Source organism: Oxyura jamaicensis, chromosome 5 (genome assembly GCF_011077185.1).
Source record: "Oxyura jamaicensis isolate SHBP4307 breed ruddy duck chromosome 5, BPBGC_Ojam_1.0, whole genome shotgun sequence".
Taxonomy (NCBI): Eukaryota; Metazoa; Chordata; class Aves; order Anseriformes; family Anatidae; genus Oxyura; species Oxyura jamaicensis.
The window spans coordinates 6,798,262-6,814,642 of NC_048897.1; the positions used below are offsets into that span (position 1 = coordinate 6,798,262).

Consider the following 16,381-nt stretch of genomic DNA (forward strand, 5'->3'; position numbering starts at 1 on the left):
ACAGATCTTTTACAACCCTGAGCTCTTTATGCAAGGCTAGATTGAAAAGATACTTGCAGCCATTTTCCTTAAAAAAAATCCCTCAGAATTGCCCACCGAGGGTCATATTTTCTTTCTGATTTTCCCTGGAAGTTAAGTAATGCCTTTTACTCCTCTCAGAGGGGTTCCCATTTCCCCTTTTCCATTGCTGGAGAAGCACTACTGTAGCTCCTTGCTCTCGGCAAGGAGTGTGTAGAAGAGAGACCTGACCTGGACATCATACCTCAACCCAAACACCTCGGAGCTCCTCAGCATCAGGTGGGAGATGCTCTCTTCTGCCTCGCTCTTTTGGGCAGGCATGTAAACCCAGGGGATAATCTAGCCCAAAGAAATTAATTATCGGTAACCAAGTCATTGCAGTGTTGTGGTGATCCGCTCTACTTGTGGTTTCTTTGTGTGCTGTGTTTTTTTTTCTTTCTTCCCCAACCCATCCCTTTGGATAGGCTGGGGAATGAAGGTGTGGGAACTGACTGAGGAACGGAGCTGTGTGGGTTGATCACACAGTATTATTATTTTTTAAAGTAGCATATCAGGTGAACAGCCAAATCATAAAATTTTAAGATGGAAAAAAAAAATAAAATAGGTCCCACCTATTCTATCCCTCTGCCAGTACCAGATTGTTATCTGCAGTTTATTTTCCAGCTTGACTTTTCATGGGATAGGTGATTGCTCACTGCCTCTGAAAATCAGGCCCTACTGGTGTTCAGAGATGGGGCCTCAACCACTTCCCTTAGGAGACATGAGGTAATTGTTCTCAGATATTAGTATGCAAATGTTGCACCCAGAGTTCAAAAGGCCTAGACGCATCGCGCTGCAATTTCAGTCATTACAGTTATAATGGTTGCTAATTCTGATCGCACACTGCGAGTGAGCACGGTGCAGCCCTGCAGCCTGAGCACCTCCAGCCCCACAGCCAGCGCTCAGCAGGGACTTGCTGCATGGCCAGGCAGTCACTCCCCAGATCCATCTTTCCAGTTCTTCCTTTTCCTAAGGACATTCCCCCACTTACCACCCATCTCTTCATCCTGCAGTATACGACCCCGCTCCATACTGTGTCTCAGAAGCTCTGGTCCCCTTTGGTCCCCGCAGGCCGTGCCTACCCTTGCACGCAGCGAGGAGGGCCCTGTGACTCACGCGGCCTCCTGAGGTAACGCTGCCTGGTGGGAGGTTTCTTTCCCAAACTGACACCCTGCGCTCGCAACTCCTCAACAAACTTGTCCTTGCAGCTTAGCTGAGGAGGTTTGCCATCATCCTGGACCCCCCTGCTTTGTGTCAGGCAGTGGGGCAGTTCCCCAGGTTTGCACCCCAATCTCATCACACCTGCATTTTGCCAGGGAGAGGAAAGCACTCTTAGAGCCATAGAAACACTGGCGGAAGCACAGCACTTCATTACCATGTAGAATTTAGGGGAAGAGGTCAGTATGTTTATCAAAGCATAATACACCTGCTAGGTGCCCCTGCATGGCTCAGACACGTGTCCTCTGTCCTCAGCACCAAGCAGGCAATCACTTCAGATCTCACAACTGGCTCACGCCGATCTAACCTGAAGCAGCCCTTGGAGGGACAGGAGGTCACCTCCCTCTCCTGCTCCTCTAGCCACAGATTCCAACCTTCTCCCTTAAGTTGGGGCCAACAAACCTGCAGCCTCAGGGTGCAGGGATCCAAACAAAAAATCTTACCCTTCTCTATTTCAGACTAATTTTTTGATCCACCAGCAAGTGGGGCCAGCCCAGTGCAGCAGCAGGCACAGAACAGCAAACCAAGGGAGTCAAAGCCACCCTTTCAGCAGGGGTCTCAGGTCAGTTTAATCAGACTATGAGTAAATTAGCCTGCAATCAAGCTCAAGGTATTTCACATGGAAGCTAGGCTGGCACATATGCTTCTGATAAGGTCCCACTTCCAGCCATGTCTTTCTCCAAGCTGAGGAAAGACCTGCTCCCCCCTTTCTGGGGCAGGGGGATCTGCTTAAAGCTTCACCTTTGCCTGCAGGTCCCTGTAACTTACAACCTTGATGTCCAACTGAAATATCAGCTTGTAATATTTCTCCCACAGTGTTGTTGGTTGTTACAGTGTGGCTTTTTCTTGACACGTAAAGAGGCTTTAAAAATGCTGATGGCCCTTGGGCGTAGCTGCATGGAGTTATTATCTTGTGAAACCATTTATTAAAGGTGACAGCAAAGCTTAATAGCTGGCTTTGTTCTTAACTTGACTATAAACAAATGGGTTATCCGTATGTAGTGAATTAAATTCTTTTTGCACACCAGAAGAAAGGGGTTTAAGGTTCAGCACAAAACTTTTCATTGTATATGTATTGAAAAATTACTTGTGATGTAAACATAGATAAAAGCTGGTCTCATTACCACTGCTCAAGGAGACCAAGCTTCATGGCAACAGAACATGATTGGGATGAGATGGTGGCTGCTTGGATCCCAGGACACCCACAGTGGGTCTTTGTATTCTGCCCCCTTAAATATGATAGCACCAGGTTGTTCCTCACCTGTGTGAGTGCACAGTCCAGTGTGAGTTACTTTCCTTCACTGAAGCCAAGTTTCAGGGAGCCAGAGGGTGTTTCTTAGCCTCAAAATTTATTGCAGTCTTCCAGTCCTTCAAATTTTCAGCACTGTCAACCCCGATCTCAGTTTTTATAGCAAAATTAAAGGACAGCTCCATCTGCCATGCTGCCAATCCTCTGCAGCTGCTGATGGTGGCAGACGTGACAGGGTCCGACGTGACAGGGTGGCTTGCCCACTTGGCTGGGGCAGCTTGAGCAGAGCTCTACAGAAATGAACCATTTTGCAGGGCCATTGGGCAACCCCAAGATGGGAAAGGGGCTGAGAATATGCAAATATGCCTTTTATTATCCTATCTCTCCCCAAATCTACAGGAAAATCGAAGAGTATCCATTAACCGTTCATGGCTGCGTGGCAGCTGCTGAGCATGCCGTGTGTCCCCATGCAGAGTGGCCTCCACCAGATGCCTCCTGGCTTGCCGGTGATTTCAGCCTGAACATATCAAAATGTTTCACTGGTGCTCTGTAAAATACTGAAAATATTGGTTTGGCATGAATAACTGGTGAATCATCAGCATTTGTAATTGTTTAGGGGTATGGAAGTAGTCTTAGCTTATTTGTATTCTGGTTTCACATGAGAACATTGATATGAAACAGCAGTAATTGAATCTGATAAGCACCAGTGAGCCTTTCCCGAGGAGAGGAGCTACGATTTAGAGAGAGATACAAGAGTACAGATAGAACTCTAGAAGAATGCATCGAGACTTACATGTTGCCTCACATCGCTACTCATAGATTTTATAAGCTTCCAAAATGAGTGATCATCAGCTAAGGCAAAGCTAATTACCTCAAACATTATGATTGTATCTGCCATAAGAAGGATAAAATTCAAGGCGTTTCCCCTCCCCCCATTTTTAATTAATTGTCTGTCTATTTAAGCTTTCTTTGAAAATATAGGGCTCTTAGAGAGCATAAGAGTGCAGTCTGAAAGTCTCCAGTGACAAATGCTGCTTCTCCTCCTGTCAGTGTTCAGATGCTGGGTTGGTGGGGTGGCTGTATCGAGGAGAAGTACCACAGTCCACAGGAGATGGGACAGCAGCAGACCTCTGGTGTTGTCCTCCATTCTCTCCCAGCTGTGCTGACTGAGAGTAAGAGAGCCCCTGGAAGGAGATTTGGTTTGCACATTTGAATTTCCATGACTTGGCAAATTCAAAGCTTGTAACTGTGTGAGCTAGAGACAAAGGGCTAGTTTATTCTTAGCCTATGAAAGCCATCTCAGAAGACTGGCGGGCTGACAGCTTCCAGGGAAAGAGCAGCTCTTGTGAGTACAGCTGGTGATTTTGTAACCACCCTACCTGGGAAAAAAGGTTGGGAGAAGGGAGCAGAGGTAGGAGCTGACAAACAGTGAGAGAAACTGGCAAGACTTGAAGGAGAGGGTTCAGTCCACTCCCCCAGAGATTTTCATGCTCTCCACGAAGGGCTGTGTCTCAGCATCCTCAAGGAACCATCACCTCCAGGATGTTCTGCAGTCCCATTCATCTCCTGACCTTTCTGTAGTACTCATCATCGTGGCATTCAGGGTGCTTACATCTGCCCAGCACACTGGAGAAATGCCAGATCCGCAGCCCAGGAGGTGAGGGTGCAGAGCAGCACCATGCCCCTCTGCCCAGTGAATCCTACGGTCTCCAGAGGCTGCAACCTGGATAAATGCAGCACTTGTCACCTGTAGGCAGGTAGCTATGGAGCTTTATTCCATCCTGCCTTAGAGAGCTGTGAAGCACAATAGTCTCCTTGCCACACAATGCTGAAGGTCACATTATTGCCAAAGGTTTTCAAGATGCAGAAGGGAACTTTGAAAAACAGCATGTGAGGTGTTGTGGTCAGCCCCAAGCACCCTCATTTCCACAAATGAGGCTTGTAGAGGCTCTTTGGGCTTTAATGCTCTCTTTACCACTCCAAAGACAGGCAGAAAGAGGGAGACTCCTCTGCAAAATGCACAAGATGTGTTGCTGATACTGAAATCATTGCTTGAAAAGGCATTCACTCCTCTCTGCATTGCCCACAGCCTGAAATGAGGAAAGCCTAGTGCGTATCATTCACTTATGCAGAAACCTGGGATCAGTCAAGAAGCATCTGCCAATGGAAATAGTGACTTTCATAATGAATGATAGTTGCAATAAACAGTCCACCTGCTAATCTCATTTTGCTATCAAATAATTTAAACAATAAATCACTTAAACTAATTCACTGAAGAAGAAACTATCTCAACATCTAGAGAGGCATAAAACTGCAGACTCAGATACAAACAAAAAAACAAGTACAAGACATACATAAAATCTGTAATAACAGATGACAAATATTTATGAAGCCTTCCTAATTCCCTGGAGCCAAGAAGTGTTGCCTGTGCAGCAACTTTGTAGAGGCAAAGGGCAAAAGCATATTTTGTGTTGCTCTTCAGCAGGCCTGGCAGGCCAACTTTAGGAAGAGAAACTGCATTTCTGGCCCATCCTGTCTCCCCAACCCTAGGCAAGATGTGAGAGGAAAAAAGAATTGCAATGCTGAAATTCTGGAGGCTTGCATTCAGATTTTCTTACTTTTAATTTAGAATTCAAGGTAACACTTGGAACATCAAATGCTCTGCATCAAATAGGTATTAAGCAGCGTGCGTTGGGGATGACAGTGAAAAGAGATGGCCTGTGGTAAAAAGGATGGTAATCAAGGTAGCAGCAATGATCCGTCAGGATGTAAAATTTGTGGGACAGATCCTTAATTAGTTTAATTAGAATGAAAATATATACTTGTTTATGCCAGATCTGCTGTGAAACTATGAGCTATAATACTTTAAACAAAATGCAGTCGTGACTGCCAGCATACTGACTTTTACCCAGAAAGTTTCATTAATCAGGTTCTCCTAGAAAAACTTCAGACCAGAACAAACTTTCCGGTGAGGGACGGCTGCATACAGAGCTGCTGAAGCAGATGCAGCGTGCAATTTTCATGCAGCCTTGAGTTTTGTGATTAAAGTTTCTCACAACTCTGATGTATTTTTATCTTTGGATCTGCCAAAAATGGGTGAATCGCTGGAGAAGTGCAAACGTTTCACTAGCTTTCACTGAAACTCTAACAGTTTCTTCATCTGCTTCATAGGATATAGAAAATACAAAATATTTTTTAAAGGATGACTCCATTCATTAGATCAGATTCAATTCTGAGGTAATGACTATTATGTAAAATACAGAAACAAAATGTTAAAAGGAAAGGCATTAAGCTTTTCTTAAAAATGAAATAATAATAATAATAATAATAATAATCTCTCCTGATTTGTGTTGTTTGTTTCCCTGGCATGTTGGAAATCTGTTTTTCAGTAACAAACTTTGCCAGTCGTAGCTTTTGCACATTAAAAATATTCTTGCATGATATATCTTGTTGCTAGTTTTTTTCCTGTGGAAAAAATACAGGGGTACATCATGAATGTTCAAAGTTTCTCACAGAAATAATCAGCACTCCTCAACTACATTTATCTTTCAAGTTAACAGTCTCAAGAAAAAAAATATTGCCCAGTATAGTAACTGATAGGGGCAGATTCATCAGAGCTTCCCTGGAAAAAAGAAAGGTTTTTAAATTTAAGAATAGTTTTATTTTTCCTTTTCGTTTATTGACATTTCATATTTACACTAAAATTTATCCCGAACCTCACACAAAGTGCCCTTTTCCTAGGAACAGTAACTATGCTGAATAACGAGCCAAATAGCTGAGGAAGAGGAAGCTATAATTTGTCTATTTGTTTTGCAATATCTTGTGCAGTACTACTTATCACCCCTCTCCCTCCTCATTCCCTGTGTTAAGACTGAATCTTATTGTTGAAAATTCAAAAGGAGGCTAGAGCAAAAGAGAATATTATACCATTTTGAAGACAGAGGAGGAAAATTCTTCAGCAGAAACCATGTTTTCAGTTATTTTGCTTTGATAATTAAACGTTTCTTTAGCTTTACAAGGTTATGTAGGTATGTTGTTCTAATTTCTTGTTCGCCTTACAGTTACAGACTTGTAAACACCAATTTGTATTTAACTTTTGGAACCAAACTCTGATGGGAAGACTACAGACTGACTTCAGTCAGTCATCATCGTTTTTTCTGCCTTTGTATTTCCACGTAGAAGAGTTTGGTGCAGTAAGACATGGCCATCCACTCAGCCTCTTTCTCCTACATTTTAGGCAGCAAGAGTGCTTGTCAGAGGAAATTCCTGGCTGGCACAAAGCTGAGCAGAGCTACGTTCTTCCACAGCTGCTCAGGACTTGGACCGCCTTGCGCAAAGCTCTGTCAGCAGGGGAGCAAACACTGCAAACCCAGATAGATAATCCATCTCTAAAATTATTATAATTATCACACTGACACTGCTTGGAAGCCATTAGTATTGGTAACTTTTAATTGCACATCTGTCTGCAGTACCACATTTCACTTACCTGAACCAATTCTCACTCACCCTTGATGCAGACATGCACGCAAATTTATATCGGGTTTAGATGTAGCTTGGAAGAAAGTCTGTTTCCAGTGTTCCTTTTACTTACTCTCAATTTACATAGGACTTGCAAATTGAATTTTACCTTGAATGTTTATTTCATATGGCCTTAGAGTGTGGCTGAAAGCTGCAGTTTTGCTTGATTTTAAGTCACAAGCAAAGAAGAGGGTCTTTTTTTGTTGTTTGCTTTTGAATAGGTATTTATTTGCATGTTTCCAGACAATATTCTCATTTGTCTTTGGCTCAAATATTGGCCTCAGCTTGCTTGAAACAAAAGGCCCAACCATTTACTGGAAAACCAGCTGTGTGCTTATTTAAAATTCAGTCTGAACTTGCTTGGTATCTGGTTCCAATTCCTTTTGAAAGCTGGCTCGGGACTCTTGCGTTCTCAAACTACGACACCCCTTTCGGGGAACTGGCCAGGTTCTGCATGCTAAACACAGGGGTTATGCCTGTGTTTAAAAATCAGACTTTTTCTCTGATACAGCCGCAGTCTGCCACATGGTGCAAATGCTGTATGGGCCCACTGACTTTCTCTCAAGTATAAGGTTGTCCACTTCTTTCTTAAACTGCAGAGCAAATCAGAAGACAGATGTTCTTTTTGTTCGCTGAGTGTTTTTGTAGCCATCCCTTCAGTGAAAAATAGCACAAAGGAAAAGATTTTGTCATTTTAGCTGCTTTGATTCAGGGAAGGAAATGCTCAGTGTGAGTAATGCCAGCTTTAATCAGCCTAGCCCTTGTGCACGCTTCAGAATACCTTGAAGTTAAATCAGTGCTGAAGTAAGAGCTTTGTGAAGTTCAGCGGCCGAACAAGAAAGGCAGTCTAGCTCTGCCGACATCACCAAGTGTTCCAGTGAGCCCCGTGAGATGCGAAACAGGTTTGGAAATCCAGTGGCTCCACAACCGAAGGGCTAGGTAGCAGATAGAGTAAACTGAAGCTACTGGATTTTGTGGTAGTTACGTCATTCCTTTCTCAAATACTGAAATATTCTACAATATCAAAATAATTCAATGTAGTCACAATTCCAGACTCAAGATGTAAAAAAGCAAAGATAAACATTCACCAGAAAATTTGTCGAGTTGTTTATTTGAATTTATATCATAGCCACAAAAATAGAAACCATCTTTCGAACCATTCTGTGATACATAGTCTCCAAGCTGAGATTTACAATGCCAATAGTGAAATATCTAATGCGGGTTTTTTTCCACACATGTACATTGAGGATGCTGTGAGAAGCAAGCAGAAATTATGCAATTTGCTGCAGAAAGAAAGATGAAAATGTATCGAAACATATTAAAGTCTGTGTAGTTCACCAGCCTATGTACAGTTTCTCAGGATGCTTTTAGAGTAAGTTGCTCTAACTTTGTGCAGAAAATATCGTTTGAGGGTGCTCATGCCAACACCCCTGACATTGTGATTTGCATGTAACTATATAAATATAATATACTTTCCTATCTAGAGCTTTATACATATGAAAAATTATGGTACAATAAAAATCTATACACATGGAGCTACCAGTTCAGCAGCTGCTAACTTAAAGGATACATCTAAAAATATGATTGCTCAGCTTCTGCAATACAAAATAAAAGAGCAATCAGAAATGCTTTTTGTTTAAATAGTAATTTACATAAACATTCATCTCTTCATTTTCTCCATTTGCTTAGACTTGGTAAAAAGATTCCCTTTGGTTGTTTTCATCTGCCCTTGGCAAGAACTGTAGATTTAAACAGTCCTTTGTGTTTGTTTTAGGCGATGGTTAATATATTTGTGAAACAGAGTAAATGTTGGTCGGTTTCTATTCCAACTTTTTGTGCTGTTGTAATGCTGAATGACAAGTGCCTGGTCTGAAAAGTTCTGCAGAATGGGAATATGAACTTGCACGATTTCCACATGCTGAAAGATATGACAGTGAAAGACTGGCATTTATAGTGCACCCCAGCGTAAATGGTTCTCTGGATTTATACAGTGGGCTTTTAAACGAAGCATTATATTTTCAAAGCCTTTACAAGCAGGTTTAGCTGCTGCTCAGTAAAAAAGGGGTGACATGTCTATATCACAAGTTCATTTTATTTCCCAGGAACTTTGTTGAGAGTTCTGGTAGAAAGCAGTTTTATGAAGGTATTATAATCAGTTGCTGTAAGATGTGCATTAACCTAAGTACAACAGTATCGCTACCGCCAACAACTAATTCTCTTTGCTTCCAGAGCAAGAAAGGGTAAAATCTGCGTGCCAATGGATGTGTGATGGTGCCACTGATTTCAGGTTTTTCACCCAAGGTGTGGATTGCAGTGTGTGGGGGTGAAGTGCATGGAGCAAAGGGCTGCAAATAACTGCAGGGCTGGGGGAAGGAATGGGTTTTGGAACAAAGTGAAGGTGCACTCTTCATCTGGTGGCCTGGTTCTTGTTATATGAACTACAAAAAGACAGTAAATGGAGTGGAATGTAGCCAATCAAGCTGAAAAAAAAAGGAAATTAGTGAGTTGCGCAAAAGCAAGCAAAGCTAGCACAGTCAGTCCAAAAAAAAAAAAAAAATAGAGAGAGAGATACACTAAGAGAAAAAAAAAATGCTTTGAAGTACAGAGGCTTATTACTTGATTTGTAAATAAGACAAACCTCTCTCCACCCAGGTTATGAAAAATAAAAATTGTCATGTACGGGTAATTGATGGTGACAGCTTTGGCATACACAGTGTAGGAGGTGGCGTTATTGTTTGACATGCCCTACATGTGTAGATAACAAGTTAGGCTCTCATGTTTGCCTACAAATTGTTGCTAAGCACATTTGATGCCCTTTATATTGATACTTCTCCTGTCTCTTGGTTTCATCTCTATTTGCTTTTAAGACAAACAAAAAATGGAATAGCCTACAACCTCCAGCTGCACCTTGCTACATTTCAAACTAATTTGGATTCAAATTCAGGGGATGCCCGAGGAAATGCATATTGGATGGATTTAACATTCTTTTTTTTTTTTTTTTCCTTTTTTTTTTTTCCTGGACTTCTCAGCCCCCATAATTGACATTGCTTTCCAAATTCCCCATCCCTGAAAGAGAATTGGAATCAATCTTGGTTTCACCTCTGTTAACATCACCAAGAAAATCCTGTTTCTCAGCTCCCACATCTCACGTACTCAGTGACCTGGTGAAGTGCTGCCTCCTCTAGTTTTTATTTCCCTGTGTTCTGCTTGTGCTTGGTGCCAGCAGGAAGCATTTATGTCTTGGAGAAAGAAAAAGCTGCCAATGAATGTTCAGTCTCCGCATAGCACTGCTAGAGATGAGCCCAAAATACTGACGCAGATCTGAAAGTCTCAGTGTCTTTATGTTGGTGGGTTTTTCTGCAACTAAGAATTCCAAGCAAATCACACAAATACAAATGCAAAGAGTTAGATGTGAGAAAAGCAAAGAAAACTCATATTTTACATGCAATGGAGCTTCGCATTTTTCAAATGTTTTTTGAAAATAAGTATCCAAGTGAGACTTGACCTGCCAGGAGGACCATATGGCTTGAAGGAACTGGGGAGACTTCTCCCTTGTGCCATGGGATTAATATACGTTTTGTTTGACCACCTCCTCGCTGCTTTATGTGGCATGGATTTGATTGATTTAATTAGGAATATAAGGGGCTGGGGGGGGGGGGAGTATTATTATTTCAGCTGAGAAACTGGTGCCTTTTGGTAACTTTGCCCAGTCAGAAAACAATTGTCTTTAATGGCTTTTGGTCCCTGAGACTGACTCTCTTCCTGCAGCCCACCTCAAAGATGTCAGTTAAAAACAAATAGCCCTTTTTCCTGGAAGGAGCTGAATGCCCTTTGGAGGTTAGGGAGGATACTCAGTACCAGGCAAGGTCAGGTCCTAAACTTCTGCCTACAAAAGAAGGTCTCAGTGGTGGAGGTAGTATGGGTTCTTCAAACAGATGCTCAACAGCCACCTTGCAGAGCCACTGCCCACTGTGGCTGCGATAAGCTAGCTGAAAGGGAACCCACTGTCTGACTTAACAAAAGCAACTGGAAGCCAGCAAAGTATTAAAACACTCAGAAATCGGAGGAGGGAAGGAACAAGTGATAATGGCCAATGAAAGCTATAAACCAGCTGATTATGGAACAAGACTACTTGGCTCAGAGATGCTTTACTGTGTCCTCCACTTACAGTTGCCTTCCAAAGTGGATTTTCGTACTCCCTAAATGCCCTAGTATTTTGCTCCTTCCCTTTCTTTGCATGACTCACAGCATTGTCATAAATCACATTATGCCTGTATGATTTAACAAAAAAAAAAAAAAAAAAAGAGAGAAAAACTTCACAAGAAGGGAAAAATAATCATAATTCTATAATGTTATCTTATATCACAGAAAACTGTGTACATTTTTTCCCCATACAGGACATACTTCAAATAAAATAATTTTAACACCAATAATGATAATGTTCCTTCTTCCCGACAGAAGTAGAATTGTTTTTTCACCCCAGTTTGGTACATAAATATAAGAAAATAGTCTTTGAATATTTACATCCTGGTGTTTAAAATGTTATTTCTTGACATATTTAATTCTCATTTTCTCTCCAGCCGCGGGCATTCTTTCCAAATTTATATACTAATCTGCGACCATCCACACGCTCCAGGATTTCTCTTTTATAATAATACCTGTTAAAAGAAAAACATAAAAAAGATTTAAGACTAAATTCCTTTACAGTCCCAGAAGACCACTGTCAAATTGGGAATTCCAAAGCTATCTGAAAAGTCTTTATGTTCTTTTGATATAAATTACACCTAAGATTATTCTGTCTGAATGTTGGAAGAAAAAATCATTGTGCCTTCACTTTATTATTTTTACTTTACATTAATTATCTTATTAATTTGAATTTCACATTTTTTCAAGTTATAAAGTATTGCCTTATTTATTACACACTCTCATGAGATTTTTTTTTTTTAATCTAAATAAACCAGCATCTGAAAACAGACCAGGAAATAATCTAAGAATCTAATCATTTTAAAATACATTTTGAATATCCATAGATTATGGGAAATTTTGAAAATGTTAAAGCAAAAGAAAAAGAAAAGTGTAACAGAGGATTTGTAAACCGATTTTAAGATAATGGGTGGGGGGATGCCTAAGTTCTAAACTGCTGGAAAACAAAACAAAACAAAACAAAACAAAAACAAAAAAACAACCTCTCTGCAATTTAAGTGTTCCCAGTTCAGTCACACGTGAACTTCAGCTTGCTATAGCCATGTTTCCTTCCTACGGTCAACTACTTTTATTGGTTGTTTGTGTGGACAGAAACAGAATACATACATATGTATAAAATATATTGCAAATATTATATAATATAACTATTACAGTATACAGAAACAGGAGGAAAAAGAAAAGACAAATAAGAATGTAATGTTACAAACTCAAAATCAGTGGGAGAGACTTAGTTGTTGCAAAAACAAATTACAATTCATTTTAAAAAGTCAAACAGCTTCTCCCTTCAGGTAGTTTCTTTACGTGCCCCAACTTTCTATGGCATCTTCTCAGCTCACCTCATAGCCCGGCTGAGTTTCTCATAAGTCATGCTGCTGTTGTTTTTCTTCTTCCCCCAGAGCTGAGCCACAGCTTCGGATTTTAAAAATCTGAAGACGCCTTCTGACCGGTCTTCCCACTTGATTAATCCTGGGTTTTTCTCAGGATTGAGAAGAATATCTCGAATAAATTCCCAGAGATGAGTTCCTCGAGGGTCTGAAAGAGGAAGGGGACAGAAAGAAGGACTTTAAGGAGCTCTCCAGGCTATGGTCTTCCTTACGCCATTGTATCACAGCATGTCATCTACAGACAATGACCACGCGGTGGGGACGGGCCATAGCTCCTGGAGCACAGAATCACCACCTCAGAGACATAGGTAGTAACGCTGACAGCCTTTACACCAAGGCTGGAGGTGAGCATCAGTTTTTGGCAGTCTGAGCCCCATGGCAGGCAGGCGGATAGGAGCCCCAGCAACCAGGGGAAGCAGAGTCCAAACCACCCGCCGCTTCCTCCTGCCTTTGGCACTGCTTCTGCCCTGAAGAGAACACGTTTAAGTCTTCCCCTCATCTTGCTTGCCCATTTTCCTGATATTCTTCTACAGCATGGCATGTAACCTGCTAGTGTCATGCAGTACATGAAAGAGCCAGGATAACTGTAAAGTGGGCACTGAAACTTCAGGCATTTAAAACAGATGGGGACAAGGCAAAGGAAATTAAATGCTGTTCTACATCAACAAGTATTTGGTGTGAAGTATCTTAGATAGACTTCAAGTAGTAAGATAGTTTACAGTGGTTAGAGGGATAGTGACAAAACTGACTAGCCAAAATTGTATGTGAAAATAGCATAATAAAGTTTGACTACGACAGCAGAAAAGACAAAAAGAGATCTCCAAATTCAACACATAGGCCTCCCTGGTTAAGCACAAATCCATCCCAGAGTATTGTAGAGATGGTGTTAGGAAGCCCACGTCAAAAATAATTAAATAATTCCAACAAGTGAGACATTGTAGTTTACGAATGAAGAATAACAAACACAGTGACAATGTGGACGAGAAAAATAGCAGTCCTTTGGTCTGCCTTCAAACCCATGCAAAGGTTTAGACCAAATTTAGAAGGAGGCAACCTCGTCAAAAATGTGACAGTAAACAGAAACTGGTTTACAGGGTAGCATGGGTAGAGTTCAGACAAATAATCCAGTGTTTTTCTTTGGAACGATAATTGTTTTGTAGAAGCAACAAAATGTGGTGGATCTAGTCTATCTGGACATCAGCAATATGCTTGATAGATTGTGATATGAAGCACCACTGAAGAAACTGGAAATGTAGGGGATTAGCCCAGCATGGCAAGGTGACCTTCTCTGCATGCCAAGGCTGTCAAGGGGTTCTTCTCAGGGCTGTCTTTGAACCAGTCCTATCTAATCCTTTCATTAGCAACCTTGATAAACAAACACACACAAAACAAAAAGTCTGCGTGCAGATAAAAAGTTCAGGTGTTCTGAATGGGCAAAGTCACAGAGCAGGGTAAGAAGAGGAGTCATTAAGAGACATAATCTGGAGGCTGTATTGAAACAGAATGAAATTGAATACTGCGAAGCACAGCAGAGTACCAACATTAACATGTCCTATTATAAATAGGAGGGGGCAGGTGTTTGCTCGTGATGCCGTGCATGAGAAACTCTGTGAGGAGATGCTGAACAAGGTCTCTGGCACCGGTGCACCTGGTGGGCATGGGCTTGGGCACAGCCATGCCTGTGCACGTGTCTTCCCAATTTAATTCTGCATTTCCTTCATTTTTTTTTTTTACTCCATTTCTCCAGCCTAGCTCAACACAGTGCAGAGGAAATTGAACTCTGGTTGTTTCCCCGTAAGCCCTCACTGATAAAAACATTTTGAAGACTGCAACATTACTGTGTCAAAAATAATGTAAGCAAACAGCACCAGGAACAGTCAGATCCTTGGAGGATTCAATCACAGTAACCATCTAACCAGTTCTGCTTTCAAAATGAACTCAGAATGCTTCCTTTTCCCTCCCAAAGGGGATTTAGTCTTAATGTGTTTCTTTTCCCTTCAATCAAATGACATTTATGATTGTGGACATTATAACCATTGTAACCATGGACTTACTGTGTTTCTTGGTGTGGGACTTTGGGGTATGATCTTGTGTTTTTTTCACATCTGAAGAATCTGCAGAGAAGGAAAATGAAGCCTATTTGTAAATTTGATTAAAGGTTTTCCATTGACTAGCAGGTTGAAAGAAATAAAACCACAAAAAAGAATGAATATCTCTTTTAAAGATAATCACTTTTCAGAAGGCAATCTAAGGGAGGAGGAAGGGGGGAGTGTTGTTTTCTGTACTGTATGGTAATCAGCACACTTCACAAAGAGACCATTGATGAATAAAGAATGAATGCAGAGGTAAACATTTGGCTTTTGAAACCTAAATTAGATTAACAAATACCTCACCCCATGCTATGTGTGAGAGAGAGAAAAATAAGAGGATCACGTCTATAAAAGGAATCCTGAATTGTCCCATTATGTCTTGGTCTTTGCAGAAGCATGTATCTTTGGGGGCTTATTTGTTTCTGACGAGATGATCTAATGCGAAATGTATGCGCCGGTACCAATGCGCAGAACACCCACCTGACTGAAGCATAATGACCTGGCAAAGCGCGGGTGTCTGGGGGGGAGAGGGGGAGAGCGGGTCTGCGCTGGTAGGAGGTTTTGGCAGCTGGACGTGCATATATTGTTCCGTGGCTCCAAGCCACAGAAACAAGCCATTTCTCATCAATGGTACTTTATCACCTGCAGCCAGCCCGAGGAGGAATCAGATTTCTGGCACAAGTGTTTCTTCAGAAACGAAGAAAAAGAAAAGTTCCGCCTGTTCCTCGCTGTCACCCACCTGGCACCCCGCACGTTCAACCCTCCCGCCCTCGATCCGCCACAGCCTGACTGCCGTTGCCGCTCATGAAGAGCTTTCACCTGATCCTGTGGGATCATCCCGAGAGGGAGCCCCTCCTGTGTTTGCTTTTCGGCGTGCTTCATGCCCGAATTCCATAAAGCAAAGCTTAAGGTCCCACGCATGTTTTCCCAGCTTCTATGAATGCACGATTATCATACTTTTCATGGAAACCGGGCATTTGCATGTGCAAATGACTCACAGGAAATATTCATTTGCATAGAAACTTGTCGGATTTGCACAAGCAACTGCAATAACTGCATGTGAAAAGGTAGATGCAAAGCTATTCACACACTCGCTTTATTCATACATAACTGGATACATAAACTGAGCAGGTCAGAGAGGATAAGTCTAACCTCCGCTGTTCTGAGCCTGACATAATTACGGTCCTTGACCCCCTCGCAGCAAATGCGCTCTGAGTCATTTTGCCTTCCCACTCTTAAAGAGCAGGAACCAGCCTGAGTCTCACTCAGCTTGGGGGGAAAAAGTAAAATGAGGCTTATTTCACTGCCTTTCCTCAGATTACGATTCCCCCGATGTTATTAAAAGCCTGTGGGAACTCCCGGTGAGGACAGCAGGACCAGGCTCTTTATTTGCCCTCTTATTTAAATACTTCTCATTTTAAGATCCCACAATTTGCTCGCGAATGTTTGTTATGCTCTGTTTAGCTGGAGATTTATTCTTGGAAATTCAGCTGCCTTCTGCCTCGCTGGTGATTTATTCTGGATTTCAGCTGTGTAAATAGCCTCCCGCTCTGCCTCCACTCCTACATGGAGACCGGTTTCAAACATGCCATGTTAGGAGGCCGGGGCCTGACAGATGAAAAGAGTTACGATGCAGTTTCAACAAAGCTGTCTTGCAAAAC

The 16,381-nt window shown here is 41.8% G+C and overlaps 1 protein-coding gene across 2 annotated transcripts in view; it reads right to left on the bottom strand.

The window, feature by feature from the left end:
- Positions 1–8,135: 8,135 nt before the first annotated feature.
- Positions 8,136–16,381, bottom strand: part of EHF (ETS homologous factor) — a 63,605-nt gene continuing 55,359 nt past the window's right edge. For both annotated transcript variants that reach the window (XM_035328763.1, XM_035328762.1), the window contains exons 7-9: positions 14,685–14,744; positions 12,583–12,778; positions 8,136–11,700 (exon numbers count right to left, since the gene is read on the bottom strand). In XM_035328763.1, the coding sequence (XP_035184654.1) occupies positions 11,601–11,700; positions 12,583–12,778; positions 14,685–14,744 (356 nt within the window). In that variant the 3' untranslated portion in view covers positions 8,136–11,600. The remainder of the gene's footprint in view (positions 11,701–12,582; positions 12,779–14,684; positions 14,745–16,381) is intronic.